We start from the raw sequence: 22,994 nt of genomic DNA, 5'->3' as shown, positions 1-22,994 counted from the left end.
TGAAAAATTATCATTAATGCTTTCATATTTTGTCTTTCAAGTTTTTGTCGTTTTTTTTTTTAATAATGAAAATATTCATTTTGCACAATAGCCCCCATATATCACAGAATGTGTGAAATAACAAACAGAGTTTGCAAGACTAAAATCCTGAAAATTACCAGGAGAAACAAAGCAATGGTACATGTGAATTCATGAAATTCAACCATTATATTTGAATAAACTGTTAAATAAACACCCGTTATCTCTACATTTTCACTTGAACACAAGGGCATTTGCACTAGTATCGAAGTTATATTTTTTCTTTATTATCTATTATACTTAACTGCTGTTTCCCGCATCAGCGAGGTAGCGCCAGGAAACAGATGAAGAATGGCCCATTTACTCATATGCACATATACATATCAACTTATACACCTACACATGCCTATATGTACACATAAAAAGACATATACATATATACACATGTATATATTCATACTTGCTTTCCTTCATCTATTCCTGTCTCCACCCCGCCCCACAAGAAACAGTGTCGCTACCCCCTGCTTCAGCGAGGTACCGCCAGGAAAAACAGACAAAAAAGGCCATATTTGTTCACACTCAGTCTTTAGTTGTCATGTGTAATACACCAAAATCACAGCTCCCTATCCACATCCAGGCCCCACAGACCTTTCCATGGTTTATCCCAGACACTTCACATGCCCTGGTTCAGTCCATTGATAGCACGTTGACCCCATTAGACCACATCGTTCCAGTTCACTCTATTCCTTGCATGCCTCTTACCCTCCTGTATGTTCACGGAACGATTGCTCAAAATCTTTTTCACTTCATCCTTCCACCTCCAATTTGGTCTCCTGCTTCACCAAGTTCCTCCACCTCTGACACATATATCCTCTTTGTTAATCTTTTCTCACTCATTCTGTCCATATGCCTTCATAAACAAAGAGGGTGAAAGGCATGCACGGGATAGAGTGAATTGGAATTATGTGGTATAGGGGGTCAATGTGCTGTAAAAAGACTGAACAAGGGCAACTATAGAATGGATGTGAGCAGGTGTGGCCTTTCTTCATCTGTTCCTAATACTATTACTCTACCACTGGAAACGGCAATCAAGTATGATGATGATGGTATTTCCATAGAAAGTACCAGTTTATTCATTTTCTTAATATTTCTTGTTATTTTTTTTCAAAAAGTTTACTATGCTGCTTAATGATGGTATGTATTTTGACACACATAAAAAGAACATCAGTGTTTTACACATTAAATTTTTTTATTTTTTTCAGTGAATTCAAACTTTGGTTACTGTCTTTTAGAAATAAATAATTGTAATTATCATACTGAATTTGAATGATTATTGTGTTACAATGATAGTGAATATAATAGCAAATGATGTAATAACATTCTGTTAATGTGGAGGAGGAGCATAAGCAAGTTGCATTACAGGATCTACTTTTACAGCAGGATGAAATTAAAAAAAATATAAATGCTTTTTCTGGGAAATTTTCTTGGACTTACTTTTGTATAAATGGACCTTGTATATACAAGAAAGATGCCTTTGTACGAATATACCAGTTTCTAAGTTAATTAGCATTCATTTACAAGAAATATAAATTTCTTTTTAATTAAATTAACATAATTACATAAGTTTTTATCTCAATTTAAAAGATATAATGGGGTATATTTTTCTCACAGACAACAGTGTTATATCTACCAGATTTTATAAATCTTTCTAAAAGATTTTCATTAAGAATGCTTCTACAACATTACTACTGATACGGGCACAATCACACGATAGATCATCGAATCTTACCCTAGACTTCTGTTCATCAGTAGCAATCAAAAATACATCCTGGCCTGTGAGATAAGGTAAAGAAGAATATCCAGTCATAAAAGTAAACAATTTACTTTCATTATTAACCAATTTGAACTTAAGAAACACTTTGCCAGATTACTGTAAGGGCCTTATATGTTATATCCATTACCATCCTCTGGTCCACTAATGGCACCAGGAGGACTAATGGCAGCATGCAATACTGCAGCTTTACAGAAAGTTAGTGGCTAGAGTTAAAAGTGTATGAGGTTAAGGTATTTGTAGACATAATCAGTCGTGAGGAACTAATTTACAAATAAGTGTTTTCAATTCTTATTTGAAAAATAAACTTGTATTCTACATGAAGTTTTAGACCTTTCTTAAATGATAAGAATTAAAGAAAGATTTATCAATGTGCACCCATTCCTTTTTACAGACTAAATAAAACATTGGTATACTGTTCAAGATACTGAAAGCAAAATGAAAATTCAATTAAAAATATACATACAACCAATAAAGCAGAATAAAAAGAGAGGTGGTTTTCCATGAAAAAAATAGATGTTACATCTCACATGCAGTCTGCCTACTTTTAAAAGCATTGACACCATACCTATACAGCATGTTAATATGATGGGTGGATTGGATTTATAGCTTTTCGTGGGTGTTGTCAGCGTTTCTACACAGCTTTAGAATTAAACACATAAAGATTTACAGTCAAGACAGCATAATATATCTAGCCAAATTAAGGCTATGAGCTATGACAACACAATAAATCTAGACAAACACCAATACAACAGACACATTACATCATTAAACTAACTGAGATTTCCTATGGGGTATATACAAGATATAATTATCAATCCTTTCCAAAGCATGAGGAAAATGTACAGTAACTACACAGTACCACCATCAATATACTTCATATATGAAAGATAAAATTAAGAATGTTACTAGTGAAGAAATATGATTCTACAAACCACTTCACAGTGGCTAATATCAAACTGGCATGTCGTCAGAAAAAATAGAATATAAATAAAAATCACAGACAATTTACAGGGTCTACTTGATTTGTCTGCTAGGTCTGAAATATGAAAAATAACATTAAAATGAAAGATATTATCTAATACATTAATTTCATTTCATAATGACAAAATGGTAATATGCTATTAAATGCAATTACCAGTTTAAATGTCATTTAATGGAATTCTTCTTGACTTTACTGTAAAGATGTACTCAAAGTTGAAATAGTTAAGGTTCACCAAGTCTAGTGAAATTCATTGTACATTCTTTCTAAGTCAATTCTATCTGAGGATAAAAAATCCATTAAAGTCATAATACCACTAGTTTCGAGCTGTTGCAACTGATGAATGAGGTTAATAGGAATGGGAATCATTAAGTACCGGGAATTATACCAGCTGATTTGAACAAATGTGTATCTGATGCTTATGGTGAGAAAATGATTTATGATCAGTATATATCAAAAAGAGAAAATTAAAAAAACATGATTGCATTTCATAGCATATTAGATTTATGTAAATTATATATATCTGGATAAAGGAGAAAGTGATTGACTATATTTTATATCAATGGCTTTTTATAACATTTCTGGCACTGTCATAAGACCAACATAGGTTGAGGTTAAAGAAGCAAACCCTGTTACTGCATAACCTGTAACTTTTTTTTACAGGCTACAAATACCTGTCTTGTAGGTTTAGAGTTTAATTAAAGCACTAAATTAACTTAAATTACAATAATCTTTATTGCCTTTCATAACTAAGATATGAGCTTATTAATTTTGATAGAAAGCTTTTGTTGAACTTTAAAATCCTTTAGATGTTGACCTTGTGGGGTAAGCATTGCATATTTTAATTCTTAATAATACACACCACTGGTAATGATTTTTTGTGTAAAAATATAAAGTGTATGAAGTTTGATATCCATGATAGAAAAACATTTCATTTATTCAAGAATGTTGGTCTCCATCTGTTTATGGGCATGATTCCTTTCTTAAGAAAATTAATATTCCTAATAGGAATCTTCAAGATGATTCATTTAGTACTTTCCTGTGCAAAACAGTTGAACAAATATAATCTTAACAGGTTTCATTCCAATGAGATATAGAAATTTTTTCTTTATTGGCTGGTACAGCAAAAGAAAATTTTCCATTTAAGATGTAATATGCATGGTCCTTTGCTATCAACCAACAGCAACCATTACAGAGCAGAAGTGGTGATGGATTGTACTGTGTTTTTTCTTTCAACATTTTATATTCATAAATCACACAAACCAGCCACGACAACCCCAACCTCAAAAGCCATCTTTGAGCCTTCCAATCCACAGATCCCTATTATCTACCTGAAAGACATCCTTCCAGCCTTTGATCATATAGAAAGGCTTCCTTAACTTTGTCTACAAAATAGTATCCTAGCGTTTTACCTCATAACTCTCTAACTTCCTGAGAGATTCCTAATCTTCCAAACCACATCCATCCTCCAACCTCTTCCCTCACAGAAAGCTTGCATTCACCCTACTTTAGAGAAAGCCTTTCTACCCTCTACCTCATAAAGTTACTCTCCCTATTACCTTAAAAGAAATATTCTTCCCCAATATCTCACAAATTATCTCCTAGCCACTTTCCTACCCTCTACTTCAGAGTCAACTTTTCCTTAACCTTACTAACAAGAATAATATCCGCTACCTAACAAAAAACTTTCCTTTTCTGCGTCTTTGAGACAGCCAAATCCAATCTGAACCTTTCTGTTCTCTACTCCATAGATCAATGCATGTCACACTTCTACTTTCAAGTACAGAAAATTCTCTATATCCTCTCCATCATCACTCAAAAAATCTAGAATCTGTTTAGTGAGGATGAAGAGTGCACATCAAGTGATTTTCTAATACTCTTATTGGTACTGTACTAAAAAGAACTAACAGAGTCAATACATTATCAACGCTTAATAATCCTGTGATAGAAAGGCTGTTTTAAAACTAAAATTGAAGTACAGCAGGATGACTTACCAGATGGTAATCAGCCAAATGTTAAACTCTTCGTGACTGATACCTGCAGTAAATCACCTCAAAAATCATTTGTAACAAAATGAAAAATGACAAGAGTTAGCTTTTCCCATTAAAAATACCTGAATCACCGGAATTATCAGTTGCGTACCAGCAGTACTATGAAATCCATGTGTAAACCACTGAGGTCCAATCAACTTTTGTTTGTGCACTTTTAATTTGCAAAGCACCATGTCTACACCACCAACTACCACCCCTTGCTGAGACAGTAGCACTAATGGAGCCACATCTGCACCATCTGCAGCCACTCACCTGTTGAAACTGTTGTACCCCCTGGAGCCATGTCTACATCACCTAAATCCACCCACTTGCAGAAAATGTAGTACAGTATCCTGGGAACTATATCAACACCATTTACAGCCACTCAGCTACTGAAACCGTAATACCCCTTGAGACATTTCTGAATCACAGCCACTCACCTGTTGAAACTGTAGTACCCCCAGAGCCACTCACCTGGCAAGACTGACATACCTGTAGTGCAATGTCAGTACCATTTATAACCACTTACCCAAGAGACTGTAGTACCTCTGAAGCAATGTCAGCACCACCTAGAGCCACTTACCTGTTGAAAGAGTACCACTGCAGATGAAATATCTCTTACAATGACAGCTACTCACCTTTTGGTAATGTAGTATGCTAGAACTACCTGCACCACCTACAACTACTTACCTGCTGAGAGTGCAGAACCCCAACAGCCATGTCTGAACCAAATACAAACACTTACCTATTAAGAGTGTAGATATGTACCCCAGGAGCCATATCTGCATCAAACAGCTCTCTGATTAATGTGCACATTTGATGAATTCCATAATTTCTGATTGCTTCATCATTGTCTTTCAAGGGACCCACCACAGCCATAATGTCCTGGGGAACGTCCAACTTGGAAAGTTTGACAATATGCCGCAATGAGTCATAACTCTGAATGGGCATGATGCCAGGCAGAATGGGGCAATTTATACCTAATGCTCGACAATCTCTGACAAATCTTATGAAAGTCTGAGCTTTAAAAAACAACTGTGTGATGATGAAGTTAGCCCCAGCATCAACCTGCAAAATCCAAGAAAAAACAGTGGTACAATATACCTTCAAACTAATGAATGTCTTGTTTCAAAGATTTTGCAGTTTACTTCTTTGAGGGGGGAGTCTGAACCTGAAAGTAACGAAAGACTTAAATGTGTAGTTAATTTATCATCAGTGGTGTTTCTGGACTCCACCTACTCAAGGTTACACTGCGCGTGAAAAGTCACCTTTACCGAGACTATCACTGGGAGTACGGTCTCATCAAAGAACTTCTCATTCCAAAGGAGTCTACGTTTCCCTACTACTGAAAGTAGTGCAGCCTTGAGTGACAGGATCCTTTAGAAAGGTCCTAGGTAACATTATGACTCTTTCACAGATATAGGTTTTAAGGTAGTTAAAAATATTAAAAAATTATCATTTTTCCATCCATCCATCCATATGTCCGATGCCTATTCCCTGCAGGAACTCCCTCAAGGAGTTGGCCACAGCAAAAGTCTCCATAACTGATGAACTCCATTGCCATGTCTTACCTTTCAGTGCATCACCCTGAACAGGCCACTAACAGAGGGCAACTCTAATGCAGTGTTTCCAAAGGCTCCTACCTAATGCTCCTACTGACTACTTCTACCTAATGCCCCCTCCCCCTTAATGTTCCTACCTATTACTTCTACCTACTGTTTCTGCCTCATGTGCTTACCTACTACTACTATTTGCTGCTCCTACCATTTTGCCAAAAGGAAGGGCTAGTGCACAGTGCTCACTGCAAGAAAATTTAAAGTAATGGAGAAAGAGTTGTATGAGTTAAATGTTGTGAAATTTTATGTGTGACAAGAAGAAAATGCATGTTTGTGGGCAGAATGCCAGCAGTCTATGGATGGGCTAGGCAGAAAGAAAAGGCAGCTATCTGGGTCAGAGGAGCGCAGCCTGACAACCACTGAAGTGCTGGCTCACTATGCAGCCTTCAATAACCTTCTCGATACCCAGGTGGGTAGTGCGAGTAATATACCTCTCAGGTTGATGGCTGCCCACCAACTACTACCATCATTTTTCATCATGATATATACTCAACCCCAATTTTTGTGATACCAATTCATCCAAATATAGTTTTTCATACCACCACAAAATTTAAACAAAAGAAAATTTAGAGACCAAAAGATTTCCTACAACTTCCAGAAATTAAGAAACAGATGCAGCATGTCATCAACAGTTTACCACATTTTCATTGATATGAATTTTTAGACAGTACCCTAATAAGACAATATGTGAAGGTAAAACCATACCACTAAATGGTCAGTTATTCCATGAACATTTATGGAAAAAACTCAAAACTAATTCTGAACTTAAATAAATATGATTTCTTTATACACCTATAAAACAAATTATATGATGAGCACTTAAATAATGACTTGACTAAACATATGATTTTTCATACATCTGTAAGACAAGTTATGTGTTGAGTATTTAAATAACTTTATTTCTTGGCTTAAGTGATAAAAAAGGTAAAGGAATATTAGTCCAAGTACAAATCAGGAATTTTTCTCTAAATTCATTCATATAAAAAGATATTTTGAGTGTAATTTTCATACACTATATAATTTCTAAATATAGCTTTAATGCATTTTTAAAACATTCTTATGAATGCTTCAAAAATTACAATGCTCTTTAATTCTACATTCTCAGACTCAAGTGATTTTACTAAGGCATACACTGGCTTAACAGATAGCAGGATAGGCACCTATTATCCTCTCAACACACCTCACCTCAGGCAGAGAAGGTAACTCCTTCATCAATGGGCCAATACACCCCAATCACAATGTTTGGTAGCCTTAAAGAGTAAAACTGAAGACACAGAGTTAGGAATCAAGGCCTCTTTGGACAAGTAACAAAGAGTAAATGAAGCCTCGGTTCTGGCATAAATGCAGAGAAGTTTCAATACAATACCCTGCAGTTCCACTAGACAGCACTGAGAGGGTCCTTACACAATCAGACCCCTTGGGCAGCCAGATGAAAGGGTAGTGAAAAACCTAATATACATATGAGGTGCTGCTAATCAACACAAGTGGATTTATAGTATACTTCTCAAGTTTAGAAATGGAATTTCCTCAAGTCCTACACCAGTCTGGAAACCAGAAAAACAGCACTGCATGGGAAAAGATTATCACCTAAACCCCACCTCAGCCCCAGAATTAGACAGATTCCCCCAGCTGCTATCTTTTAAAAGGGATTTCCAAGCATTAAGCATAGCTGTATGCACTATCTGGATACACTCATTATAAGACCACTTCCACCTTTCCAGACATCCTTAGGCCAGGCAGTGCTACACCAAAGATGGAGTGGAGGAAAACTTGACATTATCTGACCCATCACCCTCATCTCATATCTAATCATCTTTGAGAGAGCATTGAGAAAACAGCTCACTAACCATCTTAAAATGAACAGTCACTTTCATCAGGTGGATATGGCTTTCAGGTAGGAAGGTCATCCATAACTGAGCCTGTGCCTTGAGCCTCTTACTGTAAGAGTTCAACATTACCTTTCTTTCAAAAGGATAAATGGTTATTCTTGCAAAGAAATAGTTTTCATTATTCAAAACCTATATTTCTCAACCCCAGAATGAGATGCACATACATCAGAAACCATACCCACATGAAAGAGAGAGAGAGAAAGAGAGAGAAATGTCCCATATACAGACCAGCTGCAGTGACCAAGTTTAAAAGTAAGCAGTGTACACCAATGTAACAGTATGAAGAACTTGCAAAACTAACTCAGAGTACATATCACAGAATATGATGAAAAGTATAAATTTTGGTGGTTAATGATGGGGAAATCCTGGATGATATACCAAACCTGGGAGGTAAAATGGTATATCACACCCCCAGTGAGCAAGTGCTCTTTCAAATGCTTAAGGGGTCCAATTCAAAGGTGAAACATTTCATGATTATTGCCGCTTTACAATAGTTCACAAATTTGGGATTTCATTTGTATATGTTTCACAAGATGTCTGTAAATAACACTTGCAAAATTATCACACCAATCTGTATTTTAGAACAGTCTGCAAAGTTTGAATTACATTAACATAAAATACCCAATATATCAACGTATGATACCCAAGCTAAATATCTATAATCAAGAACAGACCTTTTCCTTTAGGTGCTTTAGATCATCTCCATAAGTTGTAGCCTCAGGATGACCAGTCGGGTAACCAGCAACACAAATAACAAAGTAATCACCAAATTCTTTTCTTATGTGCTTGACTAGATCTGCTGCATACCTAAATCCATCCTCAGGTGGCTCCCAATCATCTGCACCATTCGGTGGATCTGTAAATCAATAAACAATAGATAAATATATATAAAATATATATATATATATACATATATACATGAGGAAATATACACGAGGATGAGAAGTGTTTAAAGAATAGAGTGAACTAGAAAGATGTGGTATACCAGGGTCGATGCATATGGTGTGGGAGGTAAGTTGCTAGAAGCAGTGAGAAGTTTTTACCAAGGTAAGGCATGTGTACAAGTAGGAAGAGAGGGGAGTGATTGGTTTGCAGTGAATGTCAGTTTGTGGCAGGGGTGTGTGATGTCCCCATGGTTGTTTAATATATTTATGGATGGGGTGGTTAGGGAGGTGAATGCAAGAGTTTTGGAAAGAGGGGCAAGTATGCGGTGTGTTGTGGATGAGAGGGCCTGAGAAGCAAGTCAGTTGTTGTCCGCAGATGATACAGCCCTAGTAGTTGATTTGTGTGAGAAACTGCAGAGGTTGGTAACTGAGTTTGGAAAAGAGTGTGAAAGGAAAAAGTTGAATGTAAATGTGAATAAGAGCAAGGTTGTTAGTTTCAATAGGGTTGAGGGACAAGATAATTGGGATGTAAGTTTGAATGGAGAAAAATTTGAGGAAGTGAAGTGTTTTAGATATCTGAGAGTGGACTCAGCAGCAAATGAAACCATAGAAGCAGAAGTGAATCACAGGGTGGGTGAGGGGCAAAGGCTCTGGGAGCAATGAAGACTGTGTGGAAGGAGAGAACATTATCTCGGAGAGCAAAAATGGGTATGTTTGAAGGAATAGTAGTTCCAACAATATTATATGGTTGCAAGGCATGGGCTATAGATAGGATTGTACATAGGGTGGATGTGTTGGAAATGAAATGTTTGAGGACAATATGTGGTGTGAGGTGGTTTGATCGAGTAAGTAATGTAAGGGTAAGAGAGATGTGTGGAAATAAAGAGTGTGGTGAAGAGAGCAGAAGAGGGTGTGTTGAAATGGTTTGGACATATGGAGAGAATGAGAGGATGGAGTAAAAAAGATTTTGAGTGATTGGGGCCTGAACATACAGGAGGGTGAGAGGCGTGCACGGAATAGAGTGAATTGGAACAATGTGGTATACGGGGGTTGATATGCTGTCAATTGGCTGAGCCAGGACATGTGATGCATCTGGAGTAAACCATGAAAAGGTCTGTGGAGCCTGGATGTGGATATTGAGCTGTAGTTTCAGTGCATTACACATGAAAGCTAGAGAATGAATGTGAATGAGTGGCCTTTTTTGTCTGTTTTCCTGGAGATACCTCGCTGATGCAGGGGGTGCCAATGCTGTTTCCTTTCAGCTTTATGAGTCCCTTCTATCTATATGAGGCTTTTGCAGCATTCAGGAAGCTGGCTACATCCACTAGTTGGGACCACAGGTCATGCACTGTAGTAATGTTGTGTCTGCATCGATGTAAAGAAGGTACAATGCAATTCAGTTGCAAATGCTCGGTGTTTCATTATGGTAGTTGCATCATGGACAAGAAGAGTCTTTGGATATGGTGAAACAGTAGTGATGGGTGATGTCCAGAGCAAAGGTGACAGAGTGTGACTCGTGTCTGTCTGAAAACAAGCATGGTATTTTACATGAAAAGATGCTGGAAACTTACCCCCTCTCAGTGCCAGAATACTACGGATACCAACATCCTTGGCTCGCTTCAGATGTCTGGTGATCTCTGTCTTTGTCATGCTGCAACAGGTCATGTGCAGCATTGTCTCCAGCCCACAATAATTCAAAGCAGCACCTAGATATAAGTGATACATTATCAAGGGAGAATGTCCAAAATTATATATATATTTTTTTTCATACTGTTTGCCATTTCCCGCATTAGCGAGGTAGTGTTAAGAACAGAGGACTGAGCCTTGGAGGGAATATCCTCACTTAGCCCCCTTCTCTGTTCCTTCTTTTGGAAACTCAAAAACGAGAGGCGAGGATTTCCAGCCCCCACTCCCTCCCCTTTTAGTCGCCTTCTACGACACACAGGGAATACGTAAGAAGTATTCTTTCTCCCTTATCCCCAGGGATATATGGATGAGGTCAAGCAAGTATGAATATGTACATGTGTATGTATGTATATGTCTGTGTATGCATATGTTGATATGTATATGTATGTATATATGCAAATGTGGGCGTTTATGTACATATATGTGTATATGAGGGGATGGGCCATTCTTCGTCTGTTTCCTTGCACTATCTTGCTAACGTGGGAGACAGCGTCAAAGTAAAATAACTAAGTAAATAAATATAGTTGGGGGCTCCAGTCATAGGCAAAACTACACACCAAGGCTGTGCCTTAATTGATATATAGAAAGGATTACGAAAGGGAAAAGGATGAGTCAAGGGAAAGTATTTACAAGTTTTGAAGGAAATGAAAAACCTGTTTTTTAAAATGTACCTTGTCATAGTTATTGGGAAAGACATGAGAAAGTAGAAAGTTCCAAAGCTTCAAGGTGTTGGGAAAGAAAAAAATGATCAAAACATCCCACCCTTGAGTTGCCAGTGGCCACATAATAATCATGTGACACAGCAGCTTGCTGAGTATCGCATGGTCTACCCAGTGGTGGGAGCAGAGAAGCAGCCAGCTCTTGGGAGCAAAAACCAAAGTAATACCTATAGATGAGGGAAGTAAACCAAAACTGTGTCATAGGGCAAGCAGATCAGGTTTTGAAGTTTTCAAGTTAGCATGGAAGAGTTTATAAGTCAGACCATTTCAACTCAACTCTGTCAAGTAAAGACGTTGAGGTAGATAGTAAAACCAAGTAGTCATTAAATCAAGAGGTGGAGCTACAGAACCATCAAAGGAGAGAAAAGAGTTGTGAGGAGTTTTTGACAGAGAGATGGGCAGAAACTGGGTCTTGAAGGCATTAAACTTAACTAGGTTTCATCAACCCCACTGGGATATCCTGTCCAATTCTAAGTTTAATGGTTAAGTAGTGTTAAGATGAAATGATCAACTGAAAGAAAAGGGAGCAAAACTGAAGTATGTGGATGAATGCATTGTTGAGTCATCAGCATTCAAGTGCTTTTGGTTATTTGTTAAGAGGAAATCATTGATAAAAAGGATAAAAAGTGTAGGGGCAGAATAGAACCTAAGGGACACTAATGGTGACAGACAAAAGTGGGGAGACTGATACATCAACAACTATAGAGATAGATTGTCCAGAAAGGAAGCTAGATACGAAGGAGCAGAGTGAGGGAGGGAAGTCAAAAGACAGGAGCTTAAAGATGAGATCCTAATGCCACACCCTGTCAAAAGCTTTGAATATGTCAACTACATAAGACTCCCCAAAATCTTTCAGGGATGATGACTAGACATTAGTAAGACAGGAAAGATTATTACCAGTGGATCTCACCTTACAGAAGCCATACTGGTGATCAGAAAGACCATGAGCACAGTGTCTGAGGATATGGGAGCTGAGGAGGGATTCCAAGACTTTGGAAATGGTAGATGTAAAAGCAATAGGACGATAGTTAAAAAGGTCAGAGTGGTCACCTTCCTTGGAGAAGGAAAAGTTTTGGTTTTTAAACAGAAATGGAACAGATGAGCAAGCACAGGTGCAAGTTCAGAGGCACATTCTTCCACACACAGCAGTGAATGTCATCAGGACCATAAGCCTTGCCTATGTCTGAAAAGAGATTATGGGGAAGGGCATAGGTTTAGTAAGCAGTAGGCAAAAAGGAAAACAGTGGTAGTTGGGGGACAGATATTGAGCCAAATAACATAAAAGTTTTGGGACTCAAGGTTCTCAAGGTATACTATAGATGGGTTGTTGGAATAGGTACAGACACCACCTTTGAACTGGAATTGTGTGTGGAGATCATAGTGGCATATGAAAGAGGGGCTAATGAGAACATATTCATCACTTGTTCAACCGCTTTCTGTGATTATTTTGATCTTTAGGCTCAGCCTTAGACATTAGTCATTCACCTTGTGGATATATCCAGCATATAACATAAATTATTATCTTTAAACATTCACTTTTAATTCTTAATACCCAGAGAAAATAAAGAAGCCAATGAAACAGTATACCTGCTATTGTTAAAGATGATGTTTCTGTATCTCCACCAGGGTTGCCTGCCGGATGCCATGTGACATCACAGAAAAGTGGGTCACCCTCACGCATGCGGTCAAACCTTTAGAAAAGATCAGAGATCAAACTCTGAAGATATTTCTCATTTTCCTTGAGAATACAAATAATGATTATTTAAACAAATACATAAACTGAAATATCAATTATAGTAACAAGAATAATGATACCATGCAGGTTTCTATGAGAGTATTTTTTATGTTAGTTCATGTCTTTAAAACAAACTCTGACAATGAAATATGTAGTGATCGTGAAAATAAATATTTACAAATCAGTTACAGTGACAGGTAACAATTCCATCTCTTACTGAATCTATATCAACCCTTTCAGAAGCTAGTTCCCAGTGTACAGACAATTCTCCTCTACATTACAAAATCATTTCAACATCTATTATCAAAATCTGACTTATAAAATGAACATTATAACTTATCCTTAGTGAGCAAGATAATTTACAGATAGAATATCTACTTTTGATGTATACTCTGAGACCTTAGTTTTACACTGATTAACCAGAAATTTCTTTAAAAAAAGTTACTTGAAAATAATTCAACTTCATACAAACATAGTTTCAGCTGTATGAATCCCAGCTGAACTCAAGCCAGTTAAACTTCATCAAAGGAAATATATAAAAAACTAACCAAACTGAAAAACCTAACCAAATAAAATCAAGCTTTAATGCTGTAACATATCCAACAAACTTGTTCTTTATTTAAGCCCCATGCACTACGCCATTTCTACTACATAAAACTCACCTGGCCAGCAAATTCACTGCACCACCCTTTGTCCTTGGAGGAAAGAACTCAAGAGAAAAGAATTTGTCATTGGACTCGATACGGCTCTGAATCTTTTCACTAAGGCTGTGGTAGCCTGAGAGATATTCTGGTTCATAAAGATGATTTTCTTCATCTGAGTGATGGTAATCTTAAATAGAAATTAGAAAATTATGTCTTTAAACTATATCTTAAGTTTAATTTCATTCTATTTACCTGGGATTTCATATTTCATTTTGTTAAGCACTAACAACAATAAGGGAACAAATAAATTCTAAGGAACAAATCACAGTACTTTTGAATGAGAAAATGTATTGAAATTTAACTAACCAATTCCTGAATATACATGATCCCTCTGGCTGAGGAATTCCTTAAGGATTGGCAAAGCCCCAGGGGTTCCTGGTGATGGCAGAGCCGCCGGTCCCTCCTTAACCATGCTGCTCAGCTACACTCCAATCTCAGTAACTGAAAAACATAAGCTTGTCAGTTTATAGATGTAAGTTGTGAGGTATGGCAAATTGTTTCGCTCTAAGGAGGTGACCCGTAAGCCTTGAGGGAATCTCTATGATCCCCGAAAGTTAGATACCTCTTAAAACCCGTCTTCAGTACTCACATGATATGACAAAGGCTTAATTCGTACCACTTGGCTGGCAATGATATCATCTCTTGGCTGCTGGTGCCGATCTTCCTTATAATTCTTCAAACAAAGATAACAGCCTTAAGGTGGTTGCTGTCAGTTAAGATAAAGTTTTCTCAAAAGAGAGGGAAAGGAAGGACATGATACAACCCCGTAAAACTGTTCGTGGAACACTGGCCTACAGAATATTTTCATACTACAAAACTTATATTTCTCCAAGAGTCATTTGTCCCAAAAGCATCAAAAGCACACCATAGAGCTGGAGTGTTGGAGAAAAGAAGACTTATCAAAATAGGATAAAGTGAAGCAAAAACAGTACTTTAGGTGTCATCTTAAGACACACACAAGGGCCCACCTGCCTAAGCAGTGGCAAACCCTGGGCCACCCAGGTTAACCCCTAACATACAAAGTAATGTATCACTGAATTGAGAAATATCGATGTTTTGTACCCACTGCACGCTTTATATTTGTCTCCGCCTACCTCCAGTCATGTACCCTTCACTCATACTATTAATGAAATGCTATCCGTGTAGATGTTGATGAAAGAAAATTCTACTATAAGTCAGAATTTATAAATTCAATATTAAAGGCTTCCTTAACAGCAAACAGTCACTATGGAGTGGCCGGCAACTCATGTTAAGGTAGATGTTAGACATCTTCAATGATCCAATGCTTTGACTCCCATTATTAGGGCCAAGACTTAGGGCCTGAACCGTTGTGCAGAGCCCGGACTAACTACCATTAGGGCCATCTTTGTGTTTGTCGAAGAAGTTTGCCATGAACCTAGCCTAATAAAGATAAGGATGTTGTGGGGAGAATTCTGAATAAGGATGATTCAAACTTGGTCAAAGGCCGCTCTTTGGCCACCCTTGAACCTAGCTTAATGCAGGTGTGTAGTGATTACAGTGAACACAAATTGATCCATGGTAGGTAGGTTCAAAATTTTTCTGCGGTCGGTCGCAAAAGCTAATAAATAATAATAATATTTTATATATAGATATCATTACCGATGATCATGACAATATAGGAAGTGTATATGAACTCACTGAGTTCTATATACGTGTTGCCTATAAGAACATGTTGAATACCAGCTTGCTTCAATAATAAAAAAAAAAAAGCTAAACCACCACCAAACAATAATTTATCAACTAAACAACTACTAACGTTACTAAACAATTACCAACGCCATTAAGTAACTAAATGAGCAGTTCCAACAATTACCAATATAACGACTTGCAACACTAAACAGCTGCCAACACTAACTTATGGACTCGCAACACTAATGTAATCAACTCCCAACACTAACTAATCGACTCGCAACACTAATGTAATCGACTCCCAACACTAAACAACTCCCAACACTACCTTAACAACAGTTGGAGCTTCCTTCCCCGCCAGGATACGACCCCATGTCTTATCTATGGGACAAATCAACCGTTATGCAAACACCAAACCTACCTAGCTAGGCCTGCTCGACCCCTATTATACAAACGTCACCTTCCCCACCGTGTCTGCCAGACCTCTTATCACCCAGGGTTGTTAGCCCTACACTGGTCTCATAGAGTCATCTTCATCAGAATAACTTATTATCTTGTTTGCCATGTACTGGCTATATATACTTCAAATATTATGGATGCATTTATGAGAGAGAGAGAGAGAGAGAGAGAGAGAGAGAGAGAGAGAGAGAGAGAGAGAGAGAGAGAATTACAGGTTTATACATGGTGGGAGAGACCTTTACATTTGTGGAGTTCAATCTCTTCCTTATTTCTTTCGTATCTGCATTCATTATTTTCCATGTTATCAGCATTTCAAATGTTCACACCTAAAAAATGAAATAGTTCCTCGCGCCTCTCTAAAATTTTGCCTAACTCACTCTCCCTCCAAATGAACCCGTTTCCCAAAGCCGGTATACTGAAGACGTTTCAACATTCCAGTAATGAAATATTTCAAGTATGTCAACTCCATCGCTCAACCATCCAAAAGAGGTGGCAGATCGAGGGCCTCAACTCCTCTCCTTGCAAACGTATCCCTTTTCATTCAGACTCCAATCTTGTCTTGTAAAGTTTGTCTTAGCAAATTTCATTGTAAATACCGATCTGAAAGTTATGGAGACCAAGTTCGACACTCATGAGACCCCTCAGAAAATAAAGAGATCTGTCGTACCCTTGTCAACCGCAATGTCTTTCATTTCGTCTTAATGTAAATCCGTGATCTTGATCGCCCTAGCTTGTCTTTCTCGCCAAGTTTTCACTTTATTCGCCAAGCGTCTGTCAGTTTGATAGTTTAAAGTTAAGCAGTACCGGTGGCAACACTGAAGTGCAGGTGACAGACGTATGAGAGTTTTCATGCTTGATCAAGTGATTAGTAAGTAGCTCATCTGGTCTTAGCTTGCCACATAAAGTTTGCCTGTGTCAGTTCTCTTAAGAAATAATAATAAAATACTGTTGAACTTTACACCCTCGATGTTGTAACTGATAAAAAAAAAACTTATCGTTCACGTTCACAGCCAACTCTTATATGGCATTAAGAACTTTCGGTCAACGTCTAACAACGCTTGGCTCAAGAAGAATCACCACAATGTGGTAGCTACTTTATTTTTTCAACTCCAATAGGCCTACGGCTCGCACAAAGCTCTAGTGGGACTTGGATGTATAAAGCTTTTCTATAGTTTGATTTTCATCAGAAAGCCGCAGACTACGAAAGAACGAATTTCCCATTAATTTTATGGGTGTATTCTTTCAATGAAGCCGATTTTCAAAAATTCTACATGAAAACTTTCTCAATTTTGAAAGTGTCCTTGTCAAATACCCTTGAAATCCTACACGAGCAAATAAATTTCTAAGAGCTACAGGTTCTAAGACGAATGATCCGAATAACTTCAAAAACTGAAAAATGTTGAGCTGATAAACGTTAACCCGAGACGCAAAACGTAGAACCTATGAACGTTGGGTCGTGGAACCTCAGACCGAAAAGTGTCGAACCAAAAACCGCCAAGGGCTTAAGAACATCGAGGGCAGACAAAGTTTAGCAGCCGAGGAGTTCTGTACTGACTGCCGTTAGATGTCAAAAGCCCCGGAACATTAATAGCCAAGATGAGCACAGAGCCGAGAAACGTCGATAATGAGCGCTGATCCTTAAATTGTTAACACCTAGGGAAAGTTGGCTGAGTAACCTCAACAACACATAGCTTTCAAGCGATAAATTTTCATGGGTACCCAGTCCCAACGGAAAACTACAGCAAAAGAGTAAAATAAGCTGAGAAAAGAGGAAGGAAATGTTCGCGGCTGGATATGTCAGGAGCCCACAGTTTATACGCAGCCTTCAACAATCTTTGTAATTCTTATCTACAAATTTAAACTGTATTTAGCGATATACTAGATTTCTAAAAGGAAATTACAAAAGTTAATATGAATGATATGGGATCTGACCTACTTTCACAGGTCATTCACCTACGTAAGCTTCGTTCTCAGTTCATCGGATACTGTGGCTTAAAAATATCGCCTTGATGGCTATAAACCTGGGACGCTGCCTCTGGCAACGCCAAAGCATAACTACACGAGCGAGCATCCTCCGTCCGGACAGTGTCCTCCCTCACTCGAGTGTTGGTTACAAAATTATATATGCCGACTTTACTGTTAGTTTTCAAATTTTTCCAAACCAATGAAGTAGTAAGGCTAAGATGAGACAAAATCATCGTTAAATTTCTCTAAGGCCTCCGTAATAATTACATAGGCATGCTCCTTAAAATCAAAACCAGGAACTATGAAGCCATAAAGCGTAGCTAAGAGTGAGTGAAGTTACATGTCAGAACAAGTAGAAGACAATACCTTGGCAACAGAGAAATAGTCACGTGGGAGACACCAACCGACGAGACGTTTAACTAAAACAATGTGATCTTCAGAGATCTTTATAACATTATGAGACTCAGACGAGACCCAGTGATTGTAAAGATCCTTCCTCATGTGGGACAATGGGTACAGAAATCAAGAATAGGTAGTTACATACAGGAGGCAAACAGCGTATATGTATGTGCACAAGCTTGCACATACATATGCACATTTGCATACAACCAGGTTAGTGTTAACCCACGCTCATGCATACACACGTATACGTTTAAAGGACAGGTTTTTCTCTTCCAAAATTCGTACATACTTTTTCTTGTCTCTTTTTTCATTAACTTCTTTACATTTCTTTTCAGGTCTGGCCTTGACGTGTATTTTTGTCCGTGCCTGGGGCTTCCCACATCAAAGAAATGCCTGTATGACGTAGCCGTCAATGTTCTATCAACATCAAGGGCCAGTAGTCCAATTCCTGCTAGGACAGCAAGTCATCAGTGGGATCAGCTTCATATCCTCCCTTGTGGCGTTCATCTATAAATTGGTACGTGGTCTATATATGTATATCTATCTATCTATCTATCTATCTATCTATCTATATATATATATATATATATATATATATATATATATTCACCTTAGGACTCAAGACAAGATGAGCATATAACTGCCTGGAATACACAAACATCCTACATAACGCAAACAAAGGCCGGTCTCCCCCCCGTCACTAGGGCTATTGTGGCTAGGGTTGGTCAGGGCATCACAGCCTCACCCAACCAAACTTACCATCCAGCCAAATATTATTCACATAATCGTACTATGCTACCAGTAGCACTATAGCCTTTGACAAACTTTTGGATGTATATAATCGTTAATGTGTGACCAGTTCTAAGATGGGATTTTATAGTTTTTCCTCTTCCAAACATTATATATGGCACAATAAACATTTCTATTTACCCTCTAAACCATCCCAGGTACTTTAATCAACAAGACATCGTCATCTCCGGAGGGAATGTGTAACATGAACCACTCACTTGAAGGGAAGTCCCTGCCACTTTCGTTGAACGTTGACACGACAAACGTTCTAGGTGTGGGTGCGGAGAGCAGTAACCTTTATGTGTTCCAGAGACACAAGAGCGAGTGAGGTAGAAGGTCTCGCATCCAACGTATTTACGTACTGGTTGTCCGAACAGTTGCAGCAAGTCTCTTGAGGTATCATGTTTGTATTACCAATAATCTATCATACCCTTCAAATCAGGATACTTCATAGCAACAAAATAATGGTAAAAAGTTGAGGTCTCGTCATATGAAACTTAGATCGATATCAGTATCTCTTGTTATATGTATTGGTAATTGTACCAATAGATAGTACGTAGCAACTCTACTCACTGATTTCTAAATGTTTCATTTTTTTCTTTTGAATGAATATGACCCATGGAAAGTAATCTTATGCGAAAAAGTATAACTTAGAAATAACATTACATAAATTAAGCTTCACCAATACCTGAGCGATCAAAGTTGAAGACTGTGATGTCTATAATACAAGAAATATAAACAATGCGTTGTTCACTGATGCGTTGTAGCAGATTTTGCTGGAGATGCGTTATAGCGTGGCTTGCTGATGGCCTCTGATACCCAGGGTAATTTTCCACTCACGAGAACTTCGGCTGCAGATAGTGTTATCTATCCTTTTAACTCTCAAATAAAACTACCAAGACAGGAAAAGTCAGCAGATGAAACAATATAACATAAGTTTTTGAAGTTCCAGCAGCCTATCCATCTGTGAAAAGTGAAAGATCCAAGTTTCATACATATGTTTCCCCTTTAACCCAGAAATTATATATATATATATATATATATATATATATATATATATATATATATATATATATATATATATATATATATATATATATATATATACGTTATTTGTTCAAAAAAATTGTCATTAAATACTGCGAAAGTTAGGGAGGAAAAAAAATGTGGATTTGTTGATCGGTGCTGATTGAAGACTATGAATTTCAGACAGACACACACACATCCAGACGACTCGATCCGTTTCATGTGGCTGCTGATGTTATATTGACAGTGTATAGTGAGGACTGTTTCTGTCATCCCCGCCATGCTCATTGGAGACGTGGACTGTAATTATGTAATGAATCATAAATTCATGGTAGTACAAACCGTAACGTTTAAAGGAAAGCGTATCTACGATAATACACCCATTAAATGACTAACTGTCCTCAGTAGACACAACATTATGATATCCGCGAAGGTCGACTCCGGGGTAGTATATGCCAGACTCTGCTGAGATGGTCACCATGATACGGCTCATATCTTGGCCAGGGACCCGCTCCATGGTACTACTGATATCTTGGCCAGGGACCCGCTCCATGGTACTACTGATATCTTGGCCAGGGACCCGCTCCATGGTACTACTGATATCTTGGCCAGGGACCCGCTCCATGGTACTACTTATATCTTGGCCAGGGACCCGCTCCATGGTACTACTGATATCTTGGCCAAGGTTGAAAATGTAAGTACAAACCCAGACTTGTGTTTTAAAAGCCAATGAAACCCAGTTAAACTTTTTCCTTTTACTTTGCACATAGAAACTAGAGAAACAGTTTTATATTCTTGAAGATAAACTTACTGGTCGTCCTAGCATACCCTTACTCTATAAAGCTTTCGCAGCTCTCAGGAAGAAGGCCTCGTCCACCGGGCACGACCCGTAAAGGTCATCAATTGTGATGTTGAGCGTGTGTGTGCGTGTGTGTGGTGAGAGTGCGTTGAATGTGAGTAGCAGTCGGGTGTCTTCATCATGGTAGTTGCGTCATGGGCATATAGCATCCTGCGGTGTGTTGCAACGCTGGTCTTATCCATGTACGAGTAACGTGTCCAGGTTGGGGACGGGGAAGTGTGACTTGTTTGGGGAGTTTAGTTTTTGATGGAATTATGTCTGGTGGGGTGGTATTTATGTCTGGTGGGGTATTATGTCTGGTAGAGTGGTATTTATGTCTGGTGGGGTGGTATTTATGTCCAGTGAGGTGGTATTTATGTCTGGCGGAGTGGTATTTGTCTGATGAGGTGGTATTAATGTCTGATGAGATGGTATTTATGTCTGGTGAGGTGGTATTTATGTGTGGTGGGGTGGTATTTATGTGTGGTGGGGTGGTATTTATGTGTGATGGGGTGGTATTTATGTGTGGTGGGGTGGTTTTTATGTCTGGTGGGGTGGTATTTATGTCTGGTGGGGTGGTATTTATGTCTGGTGGGGTGGTATTTATGTCTGGTGGGGTGGTATTTATGTCTGGTGGGGTGGTATTTATGTCTGGTGGGGTGGTATTTATGTCTGGTGGGGTGGTATTTATGTGTGGTGGGGTGGTATTTATGTGTGGTGGGGTGGTATTTATGTCTGGTGGGGTGGTATTTATGTCTGGTGGGGTGGTATTTAAAACTGAGTTGAGAGGACGAGTATTCAAAGCTTGTGTATATGCTTTGTGAGTATTACGTTTGCTCGGGTAGCAGGGATCTGTGAGCAGAGGTTGGTACAGTGTGAGGCAGGGGTAGACTTTACCTCTAGGTAGGGGTTGGTGGTTGATTATGGAGTGGTGTGGGTGGAAGTGTCTGATGGTCTTGCAAAGACCTGACTGCCAGCAAGTTGAGGTGGGTTAGCATCGGGAGGTTCCTCGTTTCATTGTGTAAGTGTTGAGTATTCGTGGTGGCTAGCCAGTAAGTGATTGTTCTTTGTGCTCTGTTTTATGTGGTTTGCAGTTGAGAGGCAGGAGGATCAGACAAGTGAGCTGTAGTTCAGAGTGGAGCAGAAGAACTGTTGGCAGAGTTGACTGAAGTGTGTGAGCTGGGTTCATGTCTATCTGGGTTAAAAGACTGGCTGAAGACTTCCGGAAATGCAGACATTCTGGCTCTGGGTGTGAGCCATAGTTCCAGTGGTGTGATGTAATGTTACATATTGGTTGTTGTTACTGTGGTATCAGGTGTTGAACTGCTTCATGTTTGTTGTTGTGATATGAGTGTCAGGTCGTCTGCATATGGGAGGACCTTCATGTTTGGGAGATAATGGAGGTCGTGTAGGAAGGGACTGAAGAGGGTTGGAGGGAGAACCTCTCGGGGAACTCCATTGTGGGGGAGTGTGGCATGGCTGTCAAAAGTGATTCATGAGGGGCTAGATTGGTGCTATATATATATATATATATATATATATATATATATATATATATATATATATATATATATATATATGGGATACCACTTCTGGGTCAGTTCTCGGGGAATCATGCCCATCGAAGAGAATATATTGACAACTGTAATATGGTGTTTTATTCCCGTGACTCTCTGATATATTATCGTCTGATATATTTTCTTCCCCAGCCATCCACTCTCACTATAGTTTCTGTTTTTTTTTTTTTCATATCTACTCCATTACAGTAAAG

The 22,994-nt window shown here is 38.4% G+C and overlaps 1 protein-coding gene across 1 annotated transcript in view; it reads right to left on the bottom strand.

Annotated features, from left to right (window-relative positions):
• The window catches only part of LOC139767199 (methylenetetrahydrofolate reductase (NADPH)), a 33,762-nt gene extending 14,064 nt beyond the window's left edge, over nucleotides 1–19,698 (bottom strand). Inside the window, exons 1-7 of the mRNA XM_071696318.1 lie at nucleotides 19,578–19,698; nucleotides 14,401–14,535; nucleotides 14,053–14,221; nucleotides 13,243–13,346; nucleotides 10,822–10,956; nucleotides 9,041–9,222; nucleotides 5,607–5,929 (exon numbers count right to left, since the gene is read on the bottom strand). Coding sequence (XP_071552419.1) covers nucleotides 5,607–5,929; nucleotides 9,041–9,222; nucleotides 10,822–10,956; nucleotides 13,243–13,346; nucleotides 14,053–14,221; nucleotides 14,401–14,506 — 1,019 coding nt within the window. The 5' untranslated portion in view covers nucleotides 14,507–14,535; nucleotides 19,578–19,698. The remainder of the gene's footprint in view (nucleotides 1–5,606; nucleotides 5,930–9,040; nucleotides 9,223–10,821; nucleotides 10,957–13,242; nucleotides 13,347–14,052; nucleotides 14,222–14,400; nucleotides 14,536–19,577) is intronic.
• Between the last annotated feature and the right edge of the window lie 3,296 nt (nucleotides 19,699–22,994).

This window comes from Panulirus ornatus, chromosome 59 (assembly GCF_036320965.1).
Source record: "Panulirus ornatus isolate Po-2019 chromosome 59, ASM3632096v1, whole genome shotgun sequence".
Classification (NCBI taxonomy): Eukaryota; Metazoa; Arthropoda; class Malacostraca; order Decapoda; family Palinuridae; genus Panulirus; species Panulirus ornatus.
Note: the sequence above shows the minus strand (reverse complement) of the source record. Positions and strands in the feature narration are given on the sequence as shown.